This window comes from Camelus ferus, chromosome X (genome assembly GCF_009834535.1).
Source record: "Camelus ferus isolate YT-003-E chromosome X, BCGSAC_Cfer_1.0, whole genome shotgun sequence".
In the NCBI taxonomy this organism is placed as follows: domain Eukaryota; kingdom Metazoa; phylum Chordata; class Mammalia; order Artiodactyla; family Camelidae; genus Camelus; species Camelus ferus.
Genome location: NC_045732.1, coordinates 11,869,644 through 11,890,921, shown reverse-complemented (window position 1 = coordinate 11,890,921; position 21,278 = coordinate 11,869,644). Strand labels below are relative to the sequence as shown.

The 21,278-nt window shown below is 53.0% G+C and overlaps 2 protein-coding genes and 1 non-coding gene across 9 annotated transcripts in view; 2 read left to right on the top strand and 1 right to left on the bottom strand.

Annotated features, from left to right (window-relative positions):
• Window positions 1-17,590, bottom strand: part of PRKX (protein kinase X-linked) — a 60,243-nt gene extending 42,653 nt beyond the window's left edge. The window contains exon 1 of the mRNA XM_032475557.1: window positions 16,899-17,590. Coding sequence (XP_032331448.1) covers window positions 16,899-17,055 — 157 coding nt within the window. The 5' untranslated portion in view covers window positions 17,056-17,590. The remainder of the gene's footprint in view (window positions 1-16,898) is intronic.
• LOC116662287 lies at window positions 10,525-10,656 on the top strand. The gene has a single exon (XR_004318328.1). It is a non-coding gene; the product is annotated as a small nucleolar RNA SNORA72 (small nucleolar RNA).
• Window positions 17,225-21,278, top strand: part of LOC116662158 — a 124,164-nt gene continuing 120,110 nt past the window's right edge. For 2 of the 7 annotated variants that reach the window (XR_004318141.1, XR_004318142.1), the window contains exons 1-2: window positions 18,008-18,750; window positions 20,585-20,719. Coding sequence is in view for 1 of the 7 variants with exons in the window: in XM_032475558.1 (XP_032331449.1) it covers window positions 17,234-17,282; window positions 20,585-20,719 (184 nt within the window). In the remaining 6 variants the exon portion in view is untranslated. Of the gene's footprint in view, window positions 17,283-18,007; window positions 18,751-20,584; window positions 20,720-21,278 lie in introns of those variants that run through there. The other 5 variants (XR_004318143.1, XR_004318145.1, XM_032475558.1 and 2 more) reach the window with 4 other exon arrangements.

Genomic DNA, 21,278 nt, shown 5'->3' with positions numbered 1-21,278 from the left:
AATATGAAAAATCTATATATACAACTGGATCTATATATACATAACATGTATAACTGAATCACTGTGCTGGACACCAGAAGCTAACTCAACATTGTAAATCAACTGTACTTCAATTTTTAAAATTTTAGAATTGTTTAAATAAAACAGGAAGGGATGGACGTAACAGACACATACAGACAACAGGCAGATGGACGGCTGACAGACAGATGCAGACAGAAGCGGATTTTGTAAGCCTATTTCCCCAATGGGAGATTAAAGCTCATCACAGCCCACCTGACAATTCCCCAGAGCCCCATTTCTAACAGCCCACACAGTTCCCCGGCAGCTCCAGGAGGCGGGAAGGAATCCAGCAGACACCTAAGGAGAGGCTGGTACCCAGGGGCCGGGCTGCCAAGAGTCAGCGGGGGCATGTGGCCACCCTGGGGAAAGCTGGGGGGCCCTTCTCACACCCTCCCATCATCAGTGCACCCCAGTTGCCAGCAATCATCCTCCTTTACCAGGAACACCAGCTGCCAGTGGTCAGGAGTTACTCCCCTCCTCCACCCAACGGAGGCAAAGGTTTTATCTCTTTAACTGGTTAGGCTGGTGAAATTAGTTTGGAAATGTTTAAAATCGTTAAAAAAAAAATTAAGATAATATCTAAGCAGGCTGAAAGTAGGCAGCATGTTAGTAGAATGTCGGTCCCCTCCTGACAATGGTATTTGCTTCTGTATGTTGAAAACATGTTTGCAGAAAGATACAAGAGACTGACCAGGACAGGAACCTAGACAGAGTCAGGGGGAGAGGACACCTGGGGACCAAAAACGGGATGCATTGCTCTGTATAACTTTCTTAATTTTTTATTTATGAAGTATACAAATCTTTTATCTATACAATAGTTAAGTTTGTTAAACTGATCAACTTAATGAAACATAACAATTAATATGCTTATGAATCTGTGAATTCTCTAAATACTCTGCCCATAATTTAATTTCTAAAATGTGTAAGTATTACCTTTAGTACTTCCTTGTTCAGTAATTATTCCAGTAAAGTGTCTTGTTTGCAAAAAAAAAAAAAATGTTAAATAATTATTGCAAAATAATGGCTAGGTCATAAGGAATGAATTTATCGTGGTGAAACCGCGTGAGGTTTTTCTTCCTCGTGGTAATATCAGAAAAGATTATAAATACATAAACTGCAATATATGAAATCTTAAGTATTTGAAGCACACAGTCCTCCTCTAAAAAGTTGGATTTGGGAAATTACTGCTGCAAATTCCAAGCACAGTCAAACTTCTGTTTTATGGGGAAAAAAATGTTTAGAAGGTGTTTTAAAAAGAACATGTGTTAACTGTAAATAAACTCAAAACTGCAGAACAGGACACCTTGAATCGGGGAATCTTTTGCTATGTGAATTGCATCTTGATAGGCAAAATTTACAAAAAAAAATAAAGAGTGTGTGTTTTGGATACACTTCTGAAGGTTTTTTTTTTTTTTAACTTGGAATATGTAACTTCAAAGATCTGCTGAATAAACTGGACAGGATTCGGCTCAGCCCTGGGAGGGAGGGGTTAGTTCTGTGAGTTTGCTAGTCTAGACAGATCTGAAAAAAACAAAAGCAAGTAACTCCTCCCAGATTCTGCTGAGTCAAGCAACCTCCAGTTTCACAGCATCCCACTGTAAAAAGATAAAAAATGGACAAGAAGATAATAATAGACATTTTAGAACTACAATTCCTCCATTTACAGACGATTTACGAAGTTACACTCTCTCCCGGGCAAAGACACAAAGTGTGTGAGCACAAAAGAAAAAAAGGAACGCAGGAAGTTCGCCACCTGGATCCCGACGCTAACAAGGGCTACCCGAGGAAATGCCTGGAATTCCCGGCTCTGCCCGGGGCTTTCCAAAAGCAGCTATCTGCAGCTTTGCATAGATGGCTTGGTCATCACCTAAACTGCTTCCAGGGTGGCATGTGATGATGTCAAAGTTCCCCCCAAAGTTATCAAAAACGTGTCCTGCTTCAGATCAGGGTTTCCCAAGCTCAGCATTACTGAATTCTGGGTGAGGCAGTTCTCTGTGGTGGGAGGTGTCCTGTGCACTGTAGGGTCAATGCTGACCAGGATCCCTGGTCTCCTCCCCCCACCAGATCCCAAGAGCTCCCTTCCTGCCGTTGTGACAATCAAAATGTCTCCAGACACTGCCAAGTGTCCCCTGAGAAGCAGAACTGCTCTTGGTGGAAGACCACTGCTATAGATAGATGATGGATGGATGGATGGATGGATAAACAGATAGATGAACGGACAGGATGGATGACGGATGGCTGGATGGAGGGATGATGGATGGACTGATAGATGATGGATGGATGGATGGACAGATGATGCGTGGATAGACAGATGACGGAGAGATGGATGAATAGATGGACAGATGGATGGGTGTACGGATGGAAAGACGGATGGATGGATAGATAGATGGATGGACAGATGATCGATAGATGATGTATGCATGGATGGATGATGGATGGATAAATGGATGGGTAGATGGATGGATGAATAGACGAATGGATAGACATGATGGACTGAGGGACAGATGGATAGACAGACAGATAAAGAGAGAGCTGCAGTAACCTATGTCAACAGGTTTCCAGTTGGAGGGTGACATTACCTCATTGCTCTGAAAACACCAACATTTAGGGAATAGAGAGACAAGAGTTCCCAAATGTCCTGGATGAATGCATAGGTATGACAGACAGACAGATAAATAGATGTTAGAGACAGATGACTGACTGATTGATAGACACAGTCTCTCATGAATTGACCAGAGGCTCTCGGCCTCAGCACTGCTGACCCCGGGGCTGGAGGACTCTCTGATGTGGGGCATCCTGTGCACCGTGGGGTGTGGCGCTGTGTCCCTGGTCTCCACCCACCAATTGTAACAATCAGTCATGTCTCCAGGCACTGCCCAGTGTCCAGTGGGGGCAGAATCACCTCCCGTTGAGAACCATGACTTTGGAATAAGACAACCCAGTTGACCTTTCTATGGCGACAGACACAGTCGAGGTCCATGCTGTCCAGCACAGTGGCCACAAGCTCACGGCGGCTCCAGATTCGGGGCGACTGCGTTTCTAGCGTGCTGAACGTGACCGGGGACCACCACACTGGACAGCCGTAGGGTTGCTGCAACTCCGCTCTCGCTCACTTCTTGTGGCAAGTGTCCGCTGCCCCATCGGAGACGCTGGGAGGTCCACCTCTGGACAGCAGATGGTTTACGTGGTCCACGTTATGAAGACAATCTAGCTCTCTAAGCAAAAACTGGGTCAACCTAATAATGAAATCAAGGCTCCAACTTCCATGCAGGCGGGGCTGAGGAACGGGGGCCAATACAGGAGGGTGTATGCTGAGGACGGTCACTAGAAGACGTGTGAGTCAGTCTAATGAGGTCAGCGGATACGTGACTCTACGTATGCGAAACAGCCACGGCGCACGCAGGGCTGGACCCCGATTTCAGCGGGCCCCGGCAGCCGGCCAGCACTCGTAATGGCAGCGGCCAAGCCTCCGGTGAGCTCCCCTGGGTGTCGTGCACCCGTCAGGCGGGGGCCTTCAGAAGACAGGTGTGGGCAGAGCGACGTGACAATGACCCTCGCCTTTGGTGTGAAGGCCAAGAAAGACTACTTACGATTTATTTCTTTACTTTTTTTTTTTTTGCATTCTTTTTTTAACGTTTTTTAACTTTTCGGGGGGAAGTAATTAGGTTTGTTTGTTTAATTTTAATGGAGGGGCTGGGGACGCACCTCGTGCACGCGAAGCACACACTCTGCACCCTCCTCCACCGCTGCATCTGCCCATTTCACTCCCTTTTGGTATTGATTCCACTATCATTTCAGAGCCCACGGCACTAAATTCAGGCATTCAGAAAACCCTGAACACATGACATCGCAGCCAGACAGGTGTCTTCCATTGAAAGTCTCTCTGAAGGTCCCCCCTTCCAACCACAACCTCTTCTCCAAGATCAAAGGCGTCCTTTGAGCATGTGACAGAGACATGCTTTCCCGCAACAATCTTCCTCCGGGATTTTCTCCCTTGTGCTGAGGGATGTCCAGTTCCCACCGCACAACCCTCCTTCCCCAAAGACTCAGGAGTGAGCCTGCATCAACCCCCAGGAGGGTCCATGGGAGTTGTCTTAAAAATGTCCCCTGTGGCCCTGGATCGGGATTAGAACCCACCCTTGATCTCTGGGTGATGCAGGCAAAGTGCGTCCTGGAAAAGCACATGGAATCCAAACACGTACTGAGAAAACCGAAACGAGTCCGCCGCCCCGTGCCCGCGCCTGGCAGCTGCCTGGCTGGAGCAAGGGGAGGTGTCCTGCCCCCAGACACATTCCTCCACGGGCCCGGCCGGGACACGCCGGGGACCTGCTCCCCACGGTGCCTCCACGCCACCCACTTGGGAGGTGAAGTTCAACGCCGGCAACAAATAAAGCCGACAGGAAGAGGACGCGTCCACTCCTCCGGGGTCGGGAGGAAAGCTCGTCACTCTTTGTTGACGGCCCTCCTGTAAGGCGTGCCCTCTGTCACGCGTCAGACCCAAGGCCCCCGAGTGACCCCCGCACTGCGCTGGCTGGCGCCCTCCTCCGTGCTCGTGCCACTGCTGCTTCCTTCTTACCGCGGGATGTGTGTCACGAGGCATCGGCGTCTGCTCCGGGCTGCAAATGAAGCAGCCTGGACCTCCACGCAGCACTGCTTCTGGAGCAAGGACGTTCTAAAGGGACAATTTGCAAACCAGCTTCTGGGGCAGATCACGGGCCTGTGCACCTGGGAACCACCCGCCCTGCTCCCTCAGCAGGAACCCAGGCGGCGAGCTCTAGAAGAGGATGGAGGCTGCTTTGCCCTACAAAGAGGCGGCCGGTCTCAGGCTTCACCAGAGTGCTCAAGTTGGAACAATCAGAGTGTTTTCAATAGCCAGGAGGGCTGTCACCCCATCCACCAAAAACCTTCCACGCACAGGGGCGTGTGCACACCTGTGCATGTTCCGGGAACTCTCGCGTGTGCACTCGGACCACGCACTGCTGAGGGCAGAAAGGAAAGCACACGACTGCACTGGCCAGCTCAGTGCAGAAGGAGGCTGCCCCTTTTACAAAGAGGGCAGAGCTCCCTCCGACAACACAGGAGGTGAAGGACCCACCCGGCCCGGGGATGGTTCTGCCGAGAGCATCCAGCGTCCTGGACGGAGACTCTGACGCTAACCCGGAGTCCGCGCGCACGGCAGGATGTTCTGCCTGCGGCCTCATCTTCCCTTTGCTTTTAAGGAAACCAAGCAGCTGTCCTGCAGTGCCCTGTGTTTACAGACAGGCTTCTGGAGCAGGTGACCGCCAGGTCCCCTTCTCCACGCTTACTTTTTGCCGTCCGGGGAAGCAGCTGGGGGGTTTTGCTACGTGCAGGGGGGACGGGAACTAGGCCGGCACCAGCTGGGACAGAGAAGCGGAAACCCACGTGAAAGCAGGGCGCCGCTAGAGGGTCCCCCGGCCGCGAGGGTTAGAACCCACCCGGCTCCCTGCAAGGCGGTGGGAAGAGATGGCGTTGGCTCTGCAGTTCTCTTGGGTCCCAATGCCAATTCTGCAGCTCTCCGGGACCCTCAAGAGGAACAGCGCAGAAGCTCGCTCAAAATACAACACTGTCAGAAACCACACACACAAAAAATCTCAAGCAGGAATCAATGAAACTGAAAACAAGAAAATCAATCTAGAAAAAAGACAAAAATTAAAGAAAAAAGGTAGACCAGAAGCTTTGACCAAAATCAACACAGTGTATGGATACCCCAGAAGCTGCTACCAAAATAAAATGCTAACTAACCTGCTTAAGGGTAAACTAAACGACAGTGCTCCTGAGTGAACGCCACCTCCAACTAGAACTATTTATACGCGAGGATCCAGGCGATACTCTGAGTCATTAGACGGTTTGCTTTTTTTTTTTTTTCTTTCTGGGTAATATATACTTTTTTCCCTTAAGGGGTAAGGCTGAACACTGCTCAGGCAGAATTTCCAAAAGAGGAAATTGTAGAAAGTTTGCCTTCCTGACGCCCTTCTGATTTTGGAGAGTATCAGTCCAAGATAGAATTTTCAATCTCCGCTGAATGACTTTTTTTTTTTTTTTTTTTTTTGGCAATTGTCCCCAAATGTAAACGGGCTGAGCACCCACCTCTCCCTGCCTCCCTGCAAGCCAACTCCGCCCTGGGAGGGGTGGTGGTGAGCACACAGGCAGAGGCAGGCGTGCCTGGGCTCAGAGTCCCAAGTCCCACTTTGCGCCGCCCCCTCCCAATTCAGACCCCAGGTGGCGTCTGCGTTACAAAGGACTTTGTTCCACGGAGCCCCGCCAGCCACACCCAGCCTCAGATCTGCAGGGATCCTTTGTTTCGGAGAAGAGTCTCTCGAGATAATGATCCATCCAAACAGGCTGAAATCACCAGGCAAATAATTGTCAGCCATCTGACAAGGACCCTGGGGAGGTGGCCGTCCAAACTCCCTCTGTGATTTGTCTCATCAAAAACACGTCCAGTGCGGAGGGTAGAGCTCGGTGGTAGAGGGGGTACTTAGCATGCATGAGGTCCTGGGGTCAATCCTCAGTCCCTGCACTAAAAAATAAATACCTAATTACGTCCCCCCACCAAAAATAATATATATATTTACCTCACCAAACAAACCACCTCGAGAGAATTCATACAGCGCCCGCCCGTGAGATGAGCTCACAACACGACAGCATCCATTTGCAGAATTCTTCTGCATTTTAGCAGGGACGCTGTGAGACAGTGCGCTTTTGCTGTTAACTGGTTGGAAACGCCAGTGTGAATCTGCAAATGGGTATGTGGGGGAAGCAGCACAAAAGACGTGGAAGGTAGAGCTTTCTGGAAACGTGGAACCACCCAGTGGGCGGGGACCTCAGATGCCCACGATTCTAGCCTGGACAGTCCTCCTGGAAAATGGGACGGGAGGGGCTGAGCAGGTGTTGGGGGGGCCCCGGGAGCCCCTGGCAGGAGATAAAAGGCTGAGAGGAGCGCCCCCCGAGGTGTCCGACAGGGAACTCCCACCTGGGGACAAGCTGAGTCACGGGACTGGCAGCAAGACTCGGGGCTCCGCCTGGCACCACAGGGCACACACCTTCTCTCCCACCCACGGTCATGGCTGATAAAGGGCTGTTCTGACGGGTCCAGCCTCGGGGACACTTAGGATGTTTGAATGGAAGACTCACTGGAAACTTCCAAAGCAGAGGGACTACTTACAACGTCTTCTCCAATTCGAATGTGACCCAAATGCCAAGTGGACTTCTGTTTCAGTGCCTTAAGGACGTAGAAAAAGATGTAGCATCGTGTCCACCTAACCCAGTGCAGGATGGGAGACCCCACCCGTGAAATGCAAGGAAATGCTCCTACAATTGGAAGCTGCTTACAGAGCTCTCGCAGTGTTGGTTTTATGCTTCAAATTCATGAACATTCTCAAGACCCCTGTAGAGCAGTCCTCCCTCTCTGACCTGATCTCCGTCCCACAAGTGGACACAAGCCTGGCTTTGGGGACTTCCACGTGCCCACCCTACCCCACCTCCCCGCCCTGGGGTCACGTGGCTCAGAGCTGCGGGTCAGAAGGTCCCTCCTGGGGCCGGAAGCTCCTGGAAGGTAAGGCTTTGTCATCCCACCTCTGAGCCATTCTGTCCCTGGGGCGCCCTTGCAACATCAGAACTGGTTCTGCGTGCTCGGCAAGGGGGGGGGCCCACGGAGGTGGCAATTAGTGGTGGACACCATTCCAGCCTCGCAGAAGAGGGCACAGATGTGACAGCCCCAATTAACTCGTTAATTCCTTCCCCAGTGCTCGAGCAAGTGTGTACACACACACACACACACGCACACAAACATGCAGCCCCATTCGTTGGTAAACAGATCCAGCATTTCTCCCTCTGTGTAGTCATGGAACAACTTTTCATTGTTACCATGGTTTTCCCATTGATGGAAATCGATGCCGTTGGACCAGGACCGAGGCCACCCTGGGGGCAGCTGCCCAGCCCACCGCCTTCTCCAAAGTGGTGGCACATTTCAGGCGAGGGGTGCACAGCACGTTAGAAAAACCAGTGTGTGGCACACAGAGTAATGCCCCCACCAGCACCACAAAGATGGCCTCGTCCTTATCGCAGGAAGCTGGGGATGTGTCTGTTTACATGGCAAAGGGGGAACTGAGTTTCAGGGAGCTGGTGCCAGATGCTAATCCCCTCATCCTCCCCAGGGAGATGATCCTGGGTTGATTGCAGCAGAATCACAAGGGTTCTCAGAAGCCTAAGAGAGACAAGGGAGAGAGAAACAGAGATGGCAGCATGAGAAGGGACTGACGCAGCAATGCCGTTGTCAGTGATGGAGGAAGGCCATCAAGCCACGGAATTCGGGCGGCTTCTAGAAGCTGAAAAAGGCAAGGAAACAGATTCTCCCCTGGACCTTCCCAAAGAGACCCAGCTCTGCCCACACTGTTGATTTTAACCCAGTCATCCCCACATTCAGGTCCCTAACCCTTGGAACCGTAGAATAATAAAGCCATGTTGTTTTGAAGCCACTGAGTTTGCGGTAATTTGTTACCGCTTCCATAGGACACAGAAACGGTGGCAAGGACCACGAGAGAGATCAGAACAGGAGACCAATGAAGGATGACCTTGCAGAGGGTTTCTGCCTGGGGCCCCACCCAGCCCTCAGCTCTCTAACTCAGGAGTTAGAACCAGGAGATGCTCTGTGCACCAAAGGGGTGACTGCATGACATGCCTGCTGAAAAGAGCAAACTCCAGATCCATGCAAGACCACCATCATCTGTCCTTGAAGATGAGATGAGCCTGCATTATGTTTGGGAAATGATGATGGTGATGATGGTGATGGTGGCGATGATGATGGTGATGGTGGTGATGGTGATGATGGTGGTGATGATGGTGGTGATGACGGTGACAGTGTTGATGGTGATGGTGGTGATGACAGTGACGATGGTGGTGATGGTGGTGATGATGCTGATGATTGGTGATTGTGGTGGTGGTGATGATGGTGATGGTGGTGTTGGTGGTGATGACAGTGACAGTGGTGATGATGGTGACGACAGTGATGGCGATGATGTTGATGACTGGTGATGGTGATGATGACAGTGATGATGGTGGTGACGGTGGTAATGGTGATGGTGGTGATGACGGTGACAGTGGTGAAGATGATGGTGGTGATGACGGTGATGGTGGTGATGGTGATGATGGCGATGGTGGTGGTGTTGGTGGTGTTTGCCTTGGTGAGGTGTGCCTACTTCCAATGAGCCGAATCTCCCTTGGGTGAAGCTCAGTTATGCAGCATGGGAATCCCCAAGGGTCTGAGGTATCATCTGATGCATTAAAAGATTCATGGTGTTTTGGGCCGAACTGTGTCCTCCCACCTCCGAAGAATTTTATGTTAAAGTCCTAACCCCTAGGACCTCAGAATGAGACTGCATTTGGTACAGGGTCTTCAGAGACATGATTAAGGTAAAATGAGGTGGGGGAGGTTATACTCAGTGACAGAGTGTATGCCTAGCATACGTGGGTTCAATCCCCAATACCTCCATTAAAAATAAATAAATAAAAACCTTATTATTACCCCCCAATGCCAAAACAAAACTACAACAAAAAAAAACCCCAAAAACATCTTTTAAAGGTAAAATGAGACTAGCAAAATGAATGTGTTCTAGTCCAACAGGAGTGGTGTCACTTTAAGAGGTGATTAGGACACAGACACAGAGGGATGACCACATTAAGGACACAGGGAGGAGAAGAACAGAGGTGTCTCAGGAGGAACCAGCCCTGCTGACACCTTGATCTCATATTCCAGCCTGCAGGACCGTGATTTCTGCTGTTTAAGCTTCCAAATCTGTGATACATGGTTTCTCTAAGCAATCTAACACAATGGGATAAACAAATGGGGTCCACATGCACGTGGGGGGAATATTACTCAGCCAGGAAAAGGAGTGAAGCTCTGACACAAGCTACATCATGGATGGACCTTGAACACAGGATGCTCAGAGAGAGAAGCAGATACAGAAAGACACATGGGATGTGACTCCATTTATAGGAAACGCCCAGAACAGGCAACTCCATAGACACGTGGATTAGTGGTGCCTGGGGCTGGGGGAGGGGGTGGAGAGTGACTGTTTAATGGGTAGAGGATCCCTCTGGGATGATGGAAATGTTTTGCAATTAGACAGAGTTGGTGGTTGCCCAACACTGTGAACGCGCAGAATGCCGCTGAACTGTTGAATTTAAAAAAACTTTACGTTATGTGAATTTCAATTTTAAAAAAAAAGTTTCATGATCAGAGAAAGACAAACACTGTATCATCACTTATCTGTGGGGTCGGAAAACATAAACCAAACTAATGAACTTAACAAAAAGGAAATGGACTCACGGACACAGAGAACAATCTAGTGGTGACCAGTGGGGAGAGGAAAGAGGGGTAGGAGGGTAGGATAGAGGAAGGGGGTTAAGAGGTACAGACTATTACGTATAAAATAAATAAGCTACTTGCAAATATTCGCACTATCGTGACTCTGTAATAATCAGGGAGGGCTAAACGTTCACTATATTAAGACCATGCATGTGTCCCCAGACCTAGTTCTTTTCCTTGGTCTGTTTTCATAAACGCTGGGGATAAACCAGATCTGATTTGTATGACGCATCTTACATGGCCAATGTCTGTGACACCAGGTTATCAGATCAACCTCGAGCAATGACAGCACAGCTGGTGTGTGACAACTTTTGAAACCACCATTGCTAATGTGATGATTACCAGCTGCCATGAAACGAATCGTAACAAGAAAAAAAAAAAGTTTAAAAACCCTACAAGGATATATTGTACGAGACGAGTTGCCTAGCCAGTATTTTATAACCATACGTGGAGTGTAACCTTTGAAAATTGTGAGTCACTGTGCTGTGCACTTGTAACTTGGGTAACATCAGAGAAAAAACTTTCGTCTTGACAAGTGTCAGACGTGATGAAGATGGCGGAGGTGGCGGGAGGTGGGGAGAGGTGGTGATTAAGGTGCTAGTGATGATGGAGATTGTGCCCACGACATCTCACAGATACGTCAAACTTAACATGCCCAGGACGGAACACTTGGTGTTTTCCCACCAAATACGCCTCCACCCCTCCGAGCCCTCCCAATATAACCCAATGGTACCACCACCTTTCTGATTCGTTAGCCCCAGAACCTTGGAAGTTACCCATGATTCTTGTCTCGGTCACCCCAAAATTCATACGGTGAAGCCCTAACTCCCCCAGCAAAGGACAGGTGAGGACATTACTCATAAGACAGCCACCTGGCAACCAGGAACAGTGCTCTCAGCAGAAACCAAATCAGCCAGCATCCTCATCTTTTGGGGGGAAAAGCTCCCAAAGGCACCCACCAGTCCCCCGCCCCTCCTGGAGGTCCCTGAGAAAATCAAGGCGGATGGCTGTACTCTGCCCCGCACGCCGTCCGAGACCTTGAAAAAGCGAAACTTTATTTCCTGGTACTTCACTGTTCTTCCCAGCAAGAGCCAGCATTTGGACAGTTTCAAAGAAAAGGAAAAGGGGAAATGCTTCTCAATGGTGGCGAAGGTGGTGACACACGGGTGTTTGCCATAAAAAGAAAAACCTGGGGGAACTACCACGAAAGCCCCAGGGGAGTCACTCCCAAAGAGACGGAAGGAGGTTTACTGAGAATTCTGAAGACGCGTCTCCCAGGAAGAGCTCTGTGCTGACAAGCTTCCAGGGTGCCGGGGCGGGGGTAGTAGCAGAGGGGAATGCTCTGTCATGGGACAGGGGACTGCATCCGCCCTCTGCGTGCAGGGACAGAGCCGGCCTCCTTGGTGGTCCCGGGCGGTGGAGGGACCCATCGCAGAGCCAGGTCTGAGACCAGCATCGAGGCCTCATGTCCCCAACCACATGCGTGCCCCAAGTCATCGGGGAGGGTTGTCCCCACACCCAGGGAGGCATTCGGGGAAACCAATTCATGGACCACGCGCTAAGGCCACGGGGAAGTCCGCTCTGCAGTCCTCTCTGGCAGGTGGAGGAGCTTCCTGGGGCTCTGGCTTTGTTGTGGCTTAAAATCACAGGAATTCATCTTCCCCGGAGTCCTAGAGACCTTAAGTCTGAGGTCAAGGTGTGGGGAGGTGGCCGCGCTCCCTCCCGAGGCTCCAGGGGAGGGTCCTTCCTGTGTCTTCCAGCTTCTGGGGGCTCCAGGCGTCCCTGGGCTGGTGGCCGCCTCCCTCCCATCTCCACGTGGCGTCTCCTCTGTGTCTGTGTTCCTCCTCCTCTGTCTCTTCTAAGGACACTGTCCTTGGATGCAGGGCCACCTCCTCCAGGAGGACCTCCTCTCGGGTCCTTCACGTCATCATGTCTGCAAACACCTTGTTTCCAAATTAGGTCCCTTCCTGAGGTCCTAAGATGGTATGAATTTTTGAGGGGGCAGGAGAGCGGTGTACGGAGACTTCAACCAACCCAGGACAGCAGGTTGTGTGTGCACATGTCTGTGACCCGCCTGCCCACCCCCGTCTCTCTCACTGACTGAACGGCTCTCCTCCCAGTTTGTCCTCACCGGCCCTCTCCCATCCCACACTTTCTTTCCACCAGCCCATTTCCTCCTCTCCTCTTGAGCAGGAACTGTTGTCTCTCCATCTCCTAAGCTTCTCTTCCCAAAGTCCCCCCAATCCGTCCCCCTTGGAGATGGAAACTGAGAAGGAAAAGTGTGGAAAATGTCACTGGAACAGGCAAATCTTCGGAGACAGTAGGCAGACGGGGCTTACTGGCAGCTGGAGCAGTGGGAAAACGGGAATGACTGCTCACAGGTGCGAGGTGTCCGCTGACGGTGACAAAAATGTTCTGGAACCAGGCAGACGGGCTGGTTGGGTAACGATGAATGTTTGAAATGCCACTGGACGGTCCACTTTCGAATGGTTCCTTCTACGCTGTCTGAATTTCATTTCAATTTTTTTTTTTTTAATGAGGAAGCTCAGCCTGAAGGACTTCTTATTCAGAAATATTCTTTCGTCATATTCCATCTAATTTTCTAAATCCCTGCAATGCTCTTAAATTGCAACTACCATTCACGGCGCTGAACCCACATCCTCTAAAGCACCCACACGAGATGAATACGCTTAGAAGGCAGGAAGGCAGGAGCAATTTTCTGGGTATCACTGAGCAATAAACAACATGCCCTTCCAGTTGCTTCTGTCCACCCTGTCCCCACGCCGGTCACTCACGTGCACGGCAAAATCTCACCGGTCCGGATTCCACCCAACCCAGGGGTGTGCTTGGGTGATGCTTGGGGAGGAAATGACAGCCCAGGTGGGAGACAGGGCAGAAAAAAAAGGGGGGGGAGGCCGATTCTAGGGAACCAAAACTGTAGGAGGGAACTCTACCAGTGTGGAGAAAAATGACCACCAGAGCTTTCAGAGAGAACAGTGTCTGATGAATTACTCATCACGGAAGGTCTTCTAGAACTTAAAAAACTGCGACTTTCCACTGGTGCAATGTGTGTGATAGTAAACAAAACACAAAATAAAGTGTCCGGTGTAGGCATGTGGTCCGTCGGGAGGCAGTGGGTTTTGTGCCTTGATTTCCGCGGTGGTGGCCGCCCAGGATAAGACTGCACAAAACCACACACGTACCCCGACTCCAAAACTCAGAAGTTTCACCAAAAAGTGGGAGCGCTGAACAGGGTCTGCGGTCTCTTAGCAGGATGCTGAGGTCCTGGTAAAAAGATCACGCTACAGTTACGGAGGATGTCAAAAAAATTCATGAAGGATGCCGGACGGACTGTAGGTGGGGGGTGGGGAACCCCCTGTGCATTTATCATTATTTCAGAACATTTCCTTTTAATAGCACGATCGTGCGTGCTCACGGCCAGAACTCAAGCTCGGTTACACGGACCAGGAACGAGGCCCAGGGGGGCTGCACCCCATTGCCTCTGTCACAGGTGACGTGGCCAAGGAGGTGGAGTGTTTCACCCTATGAAATCACAGTTTAGCCGCGACGGGCCCCAGGGTGCCGTCCATGCTCTTTGAAAAATACCCATCTTGAGATTTTTCGCCCACACAAGCCGAGCATCCTTCCCGAACTGGATTTGCGGAGAAGTGGTCAATCTAGAAACACGGACCATCTCCCACAGACAGTGTGTGCAGGAGCACAGGAGGAGGACACGTGAGACCACACAATCCCCAGCTTGCCTCCTTATTCTGCCTCCAAGGTGTCGTGGTCACCCTGTGAACGTGGCCGTCTTCCCAGCTGGGTCTTGGCCTCACGGTGCCTCCTGCCGGGGTCTCGCCATCTGCAAAGCCACCGCCGGTATGATTGCTCCCTCAGGCAGAAGCACACCTGTGTCCACCTGCTGCCTCTGCGCTGAGATGTCGGAGTCATTGCAACCATCTTTGGGGCATTGTGAGTCAGCAATTCTGTCCCCCAGGCGCCTCCCCCGGGGGGTCCAGCTCGCAGCGAAAAGGAAGGGAGGAGAGAAAAGAAAAAAACAAAAAAGCTCACCCACAGGGGTGGAGATCAGAGCAGATAAAAATGCACAACTGTGTGAAGCCAGGACTTAAAACATCCAAAGTGGGGGTGGGGGACAAGCCCAGCCAGCATGGTCCTTCCAGCCTGACTCATTCTGGAAGTTTCTGAGGGGTGGGGACTGTAGAGCGTTAAGAAAGGTGGAGAGGTTTGCGAACAGGGGGTGGGTGGGTGGTTTGCTTGGTGTTTGTTTGGGTTTTGTTTTGTGTGTGGAGAACAGCCTTGCTCAGCTGGAACGCTGCACACAGAACGCCCTCAGGCGATGCAGAGCTGCTGGGGGTGCCTGCCTGCAATGGGGGAGTTAGGAACGGGGGGGGGGGGGGGGGGGGCCCAGGATCATTTAAAAGGGAACTCAGTCTTCTGAGCTGGAAGCTTAGGAAGAAGAGACGTCAAGCCGGGGCTGAGGGGGTTATTATTTGCCGACTGTGTTTAACCTTGCGATCTGAAGTTCCTGGTGACTGTGACAGCTCTGGAGAGTTTGGGAGTTTTTTTAAAGTTTATTCCCAGTCTCAGATTTATCATGCTCAAATTAATCTTTAATACTAAAGAAAGAGGTTTTGCTGAAGGGTGATAAAGTCAACAAAGCTGCAAAGTAACACACACACCACACACACAGACACACAGACACACACGCACACCTGAGTCCCAGGCCCCTGCTGGTCCAACATCCTGAACATGGGTGACCTGGCTCTCCCTTCTCACCCTTGGGGCCCACAGGAAGTTATCCTTGAGGAACAAGCATCTTCATTAAGAAAGGCAAAGGCAACTGCAGAGCTCTTTCCTCCCTGCTCGGCACCTCTTGGTCCCCAGGGGGAGTGACCGTCTATTTTTAAGGACAAGACGACTCACCGGGCACCCTATACCCACTTGGCAGATCCCCCACAGGCCCACCCCAGCCCCACCCCAGCCCCCCTCAACTCCAGGACTGCAGACAACACGCTGCATCATGTCTCCAGCCACCTCCCCGCCACACACACCTCCCCGGGCCCCGCCCAGTGCCCCGGCACCTTTCACAAGAGACCTGCCTAAGTGCCCCGAGGAGAGACAGCCGCTGGAGCCATGTGCCAAGGGCTGGCAGGTCCTGCACGACTTTCCACTGTTGGCTTGTGTTTCCACCTATCGGTGTGACTGCACGGGTCTGGGTTACTGTCCCTACTCTGCGGCCCTGCCAAACACAGCCAGCTTTTACATCAGCCCAGCACAGCGTCCCACAGGGAGGGAGAGGCAGACGGAGAAAGAGACCAAGAAAAAGAAAGGGGGAGAGAAAGGGAAGATGGAGACGTTGAGAGGGGTCCCTGGTGACCCCTTCCTCACCAGCAAGAGAAAAACCAAAGGAAAACAGAAGGCTTCAATGCCACTCTGGCGGTGCCTCTCCGTCTTATTAAAACCAAGCCACTATCTTGAGCCCAATGCTTTCTCCTTTCCAAAAGAGGAGGAGGAGGACCTCAAAAAGTGCCTGAACACCCCTGTCCCATAGTCACACAGGGCGTGCCCCCCTTCCCCATTCACTCTTCCTGACAAGCAGCAGGTTGGCAGAGCCCACTTAGCAACACAGTTGCTAAGAAGCCACAGGCTGGCTGGTGCCGGCAGCCTGAATCCAGCGCCCCTGTGGGGTCGGGATGTTCTGCCCCTACTCAGGGAGGAGCCCCATAAACAAACACCTCTCGGGGTCCAGGCGCCCAAGAAACTGGAAACCTTTACCTCCAGCTGCCTAACAGTGGCTAGGTTCAAAGGTAGACGACAAAAGGAAATCTGTGTCTGAGAAAAGAATGCCAAGTTTCGGGTGCACAGAAGGAAAGTACCGCGGTATGAAGATATGTGTAATGCACCGCCAACGCTGCCCAGCGCCCCCAAAATGCCACGGGATACCCGAGCCCCAAACCCAGGAAAAGGTCTGAAGTCCACGCGGGCGCATCCTGCCGCCAGGCAGAGGGGGAGGCTGGCCGAGGTGAGGTCTGCAGGTGCCTTCCCGGGCGCCGCCTCCGTCCCTGAGCGTCCCTGCCTGGGGGGCGCGCGAGGACCCCAATGTGAGGTGACCCCCCCAGGAAGTTCTGTGAAGTCGGGGTGCCCAGACACCGGGGTGGCCGGTGAGGGGCGGGCGGGGAGGTTAAGTAAGGACCTCTTGGAGACGCAGGGCGGAGCCCCCGCAGGCGGGGAGGCTCGCGGGGCGCGGGGTGGAGCCCTCCGGGTCTCGGGGAGCCGGGGGGGCCCCGGGCGCAGGGGCAGCCGCGCGCGAGGACCCCGAGCGGGCGGGAACAGGCCCCCGCGGGCGGCGGCTCCCGAGCGCTTTGTCTGACGCCGGCGTCCCGGACGGCGCCACGCGCCCCTGCGGCGGGGCCCCGCGCGGCGCACTCACCCACGGTGGCCAGCGTGTCGAAGTCCTGCAGGCGGTAGGCGGGCGGCTGGGGCGCCGGCGCCTCGGGGCCGGGGACGCGCGCGGGCGCCCCGTCGGGGGCGGCCCCCAGGCCCTCTCGGGAGTCGGCGGCCGCCGCGGCCGGCCCGGGAGCCTCCATGGGGGCGCGCTCAGGTCCCGGGCGCCGGGCCGGGCCGGGGGGCGCGGGGGGCCGGCCTTCCCGGGACGCAGCTTCGGAGGGCGGCGGGGCGGCGGCGGCGGCATCAGCGGCGGCCACCCATGCGCGGCCCCCGCCTCCCGGTCGGCGTCCGGGCGCGGCGGGCGGCGCGGCGGGGACAATGGCGGGGCGCGGGCCGGCGCTCAGTGCAGGAGCAGCAGCAGCAGCTGGTGAGAGTAGCCGGCGGCCTCGGGGGGCGGGCGCGGCGGGCCGGGCTGGGGGGGCGGCGGCGGCGGCGGCGGCGGCGGCGGGGGCGGCGGCGCGGCCTCGGCGCGGGGCGCGGCCGGGGCAGGCGGGGGCGAGGCGGGGTCCCAGCCGCGGGCGCCCGGCTCCCTGTTCATTCCTCGGGTCCCGCGTCCACCGCCACCCGCGCGGGCGCTGCGTGCGCGCAAAAGTGCGGCCGGGCGGAAGCGGCCTGGGCGGGGCCGCCGCTCCCTCCGCCCGCCCGGGGGTGGTGCCCGCGCCGCCGCGCCCCGCCCTGCGGCCGCGGGGCCGGGGCGCCCGGGCTGCCGCCGCCCCAGCAGGGGCGGGCGCGGGGAGCGGGGTGCGCGCGCGCCCTCCGCGCCCGGGGCCGCCCGGGGGTGGGGTCCCCGCCGGGCTCCCGCGGGGGATGCGCGGGCGCGCCGCGGCGCTCGCTGCGCGCCAGCCCGGAAGGCTGGGAGGCGGGACCGACTGGGGACCCGGAGGGCGTGGTCCAAAGAAAAGTAAAGTTAGAAAATAAACCTGGAGTTCGAAGCGGGTAGGGCGCCCCACAGACCGCGCGGTGCCCGCGCGTCCCGGCGGGCGGGCCCCAGGTCTTGGCGGATAACCGACCCCCCCTCCCCACCCCGGACCACGTCGGCTTCCAGCCCTGGCCTGTGGGGCTGGGGTGATGCCAGATGCGCACGGTGCGGGAGGCGCGGGGCTTCGCGGGACCTCCCCGTGCGTTTCTTGGCCGCATCCGAAAAATCTATCATCATCCCAAAAGAATTGTTTTTAAAAATAAGACAGAGAACAGCCAGATGCAGTTGCCTGCAACTTTGATGGGCCGCTGGTTGGGACACACCAGGGACAATTTTGGAGAAGAAACACAGAACGTTCAGATACATTTAAATTTCAGACACACAACGATAGTTTTTGCTTTTCCTAGGGCATATTTGATTATAGTGACACCAAAAAAAATGTCAAATGTATCTAGACGTCCTGTATTTTATCTGGTCACCTTTTCCCGGGGAGAATCTGGTCACATGCAGCTTGGACCTCGCAGGCCCGGCCAGGAGCGCCTGGAACCTGCTTTTCTGAACGATCCCGAGTACTATCCGTGCAGCCGGTCCGCGGAGCCCAGTCTGAGAAGCGAGAGGGCACGGTGCCTACCCCCCTGTTCGGCGGGATTCCAGCTATTCCGCCTTTCGAAGGGGGTGTCCGGCCTCTGAGTCCGCGGGGCGGGGCGGGGTGGGGGGCGCATTCTGTCGCAGAGGTCAGGCCGCGTGAGGTCAACTTCGGCACGGAGGCGTTTTACGGAGACCAGGCCCGGCCTGCCTCGCTTGGCTAATTGGGAGGGGCGGGGGCTGGTGGGAGGAACAGGAAATCAGAACCGGCTCTGGGTGTGGTTTTCTGGCCCCGGGCTGCCAGCCTTGCCCCAGCTCTCCTCCGCACAAGGTGGGTGGCTTTCCTCCACACTCCCCCCCTCCACTCCCAACCCCTCGGGCCTGACGCCTGCTCTCTGCCGGTTGCCAAATCTTGAGCTGGAATGCGAAAAATGCGCTCCAGGAGCGGACGGCGTCGCCTGAGCGCCTGGGAAGAACAAGGACTGGTCCCCCGCGCTCAGGCCACCGGGCCCTGCCCCGCCGAGGGCCTCGGGGCGACCGAGGCGGTCCGCGCGGGGCCCGTGCGCGCCTCCCCGCGGAGCGCGCGCCCTCTCCGCGCGGAGTCAGCCAGGTGACCGCGGTCCTGCTGGCTCATTGAGGGCCGCGGGTCGAGGCTCCGGTTTCACACCCAATGAAAGGCATGACTGTCCCTTCTAAGGGCAGCCAGAGAAGGAAAAAAAAGAAAAAAGAGTAACAAACTTTCAGAGTTAAACTCTGGATTTCAGGGTTGATCTGACCCTTCCTCTGCCGCCCTGAGCGTGCCCACAGACCTACCTGTTCCTATAAATATCCTGGGAGGGTTTCGCAACACCTTGCAGAACAAAAGCAGCTTTCATCTGGGACGACCGTAAAAATTCTTCGGAAAACCACGGCGTATGACTTGAAAGGCAAAAAAAAAAGAGGAAAAAATCTCTGCAAGCGAGGCATGATAGGGTGATCACCGCCTTTAGGATGCGCATTTGGTTGTGGTGGGGCGGTGGGGAGGACGGATACTGAACTCTGTTATGCGGAAAGAGTAATTTCTGCCTGGACCTAGAATGGGCTATAAATTCAATGCCCCAGCAGGGGTAGTGGTGTTAATAGAGCAGAGGTAAAAATGGTGGTCCGTGAAGACAGCTGGACACTTCTTTTAAAATATGTATGCATGGTGGGGCAGGGTATAGCTCAGCGCTAGAAAGCCTGCCTGGCATGCACAAGGTCCTGGGTTCAATCCTCAGTGCCCCCATTAAAAATAAATAAGCTTAATTACCCCCTGCCAAAACAAACATACAAAACACGTATGTATAAAATTGTTAATGTGTATTTGTATGTGTGTGTAGGAGGCGTGTATCTATTCTGAGTTAAAATAAACAATAATACGTTTATAATAACTGAGGGACACATATATTATACCACTGCCAATAAACTAGGAAGACGCATTCTTCCGAAATGATTATGTTCAGAGAAATCAGTCTGTAGGTCTGTTTAGGCAGGATTTTGCTATGTACTCCACAAGGTAAATAGTATAAAGCTGAAAACTGAAAGTAGTTGAAAATTTTATTTTTTATTAATAAAGCCGTAGACTCTTATGTTAAAAAATAAATCAATAAATGTGTTCCAAGTGCTAAAAAATAAATGAAAAATAAAGAATACGTTGTTTTTACAACCTTTACAATTTATACGTAAATTATACATATTACATGCCAGTATATTCTAATGTACTAATATATTCTAAAATAAGTGTTTTCCTGCCTTCACAGGCTTTACAATGTGTATATATATATAACTACTAAATATTATAGATCTAATCTATTCTGTGGTGTATATTCTAATATGTTTTATTATATGTTCTAATACACATATTTCAAGGGAAATGTTCAGCTGCCTTCAGACTTTATATATAATATTAGGTATTATTTATATCACATACATTCTAATCTGTTCTGTGATATATATATTATAATATGTGTTATTGCATGTCCTAATATATATATGTATATATATATATATTCCAAAAGAAATATTCGGCTGCCTCAGACTCTACAATTTGTATATAATATTAGATATGACATGCTCTATGATTGATTCTGTTCTAACGCATCCTGGAATATATGTTCTAACATGTTCTATTCTATGCTCTAATTCAGAGGCGAGTTTAGGCACAGGAACACGGTTTCCGGTTTCAGTGGCTGGATTTTACCCTCATTCAGCTGAGGCCAGTCGCGCAGCGGGAGCAGCCCGGGTCACTCCCCGTGCTCCGTCACCTCGTCCCCATTTCTCAGGTAAGCTGTTGCAAAGCCACTTCTGGGCGCCTGGCTGTCTTCCTTTGTCACCAATGAACGTTTTCCCGGCGAGGAGTGATTCAAGGATTTGTAAGTGCTCACCGTTGTTGGTAGCTTTGGGATCCCATTTCTTACTTCTCCCTGGTCGCGGACAGCCCTGTGCTGGGCGTGCGTTGGTTCAGTGTGTTAGGAGTTCATGATAACCCAGCTAGTTGGCTGTGTTCTGTTACAATCCTGCGCACTTACACCTCCACGGATGGAACCAGGTCCATCAAGATTGATCAAAGGTGGTGAAAGTTATTTTACATTCTGATGAGGACCCCCACAGTAATCCAAGGCTTGCCCAGCTGCATCCCCATGTCTGCAAGCATCCGCAGGGCTGTGTTTTGGCTCCTGGCTCTCGAGAGCTATCTCATGCAAAGCAGAACCCCCCATCCACTTCACTTGTTGAACAGGTGTTGGACCCAACATACGTGTTCATGCTCCTTGAAGCTGACCTGGCGATGCCGTCTCTGCTGACAGAAAGGACGTTTTCACCACGGGGGTATCACACACAGTG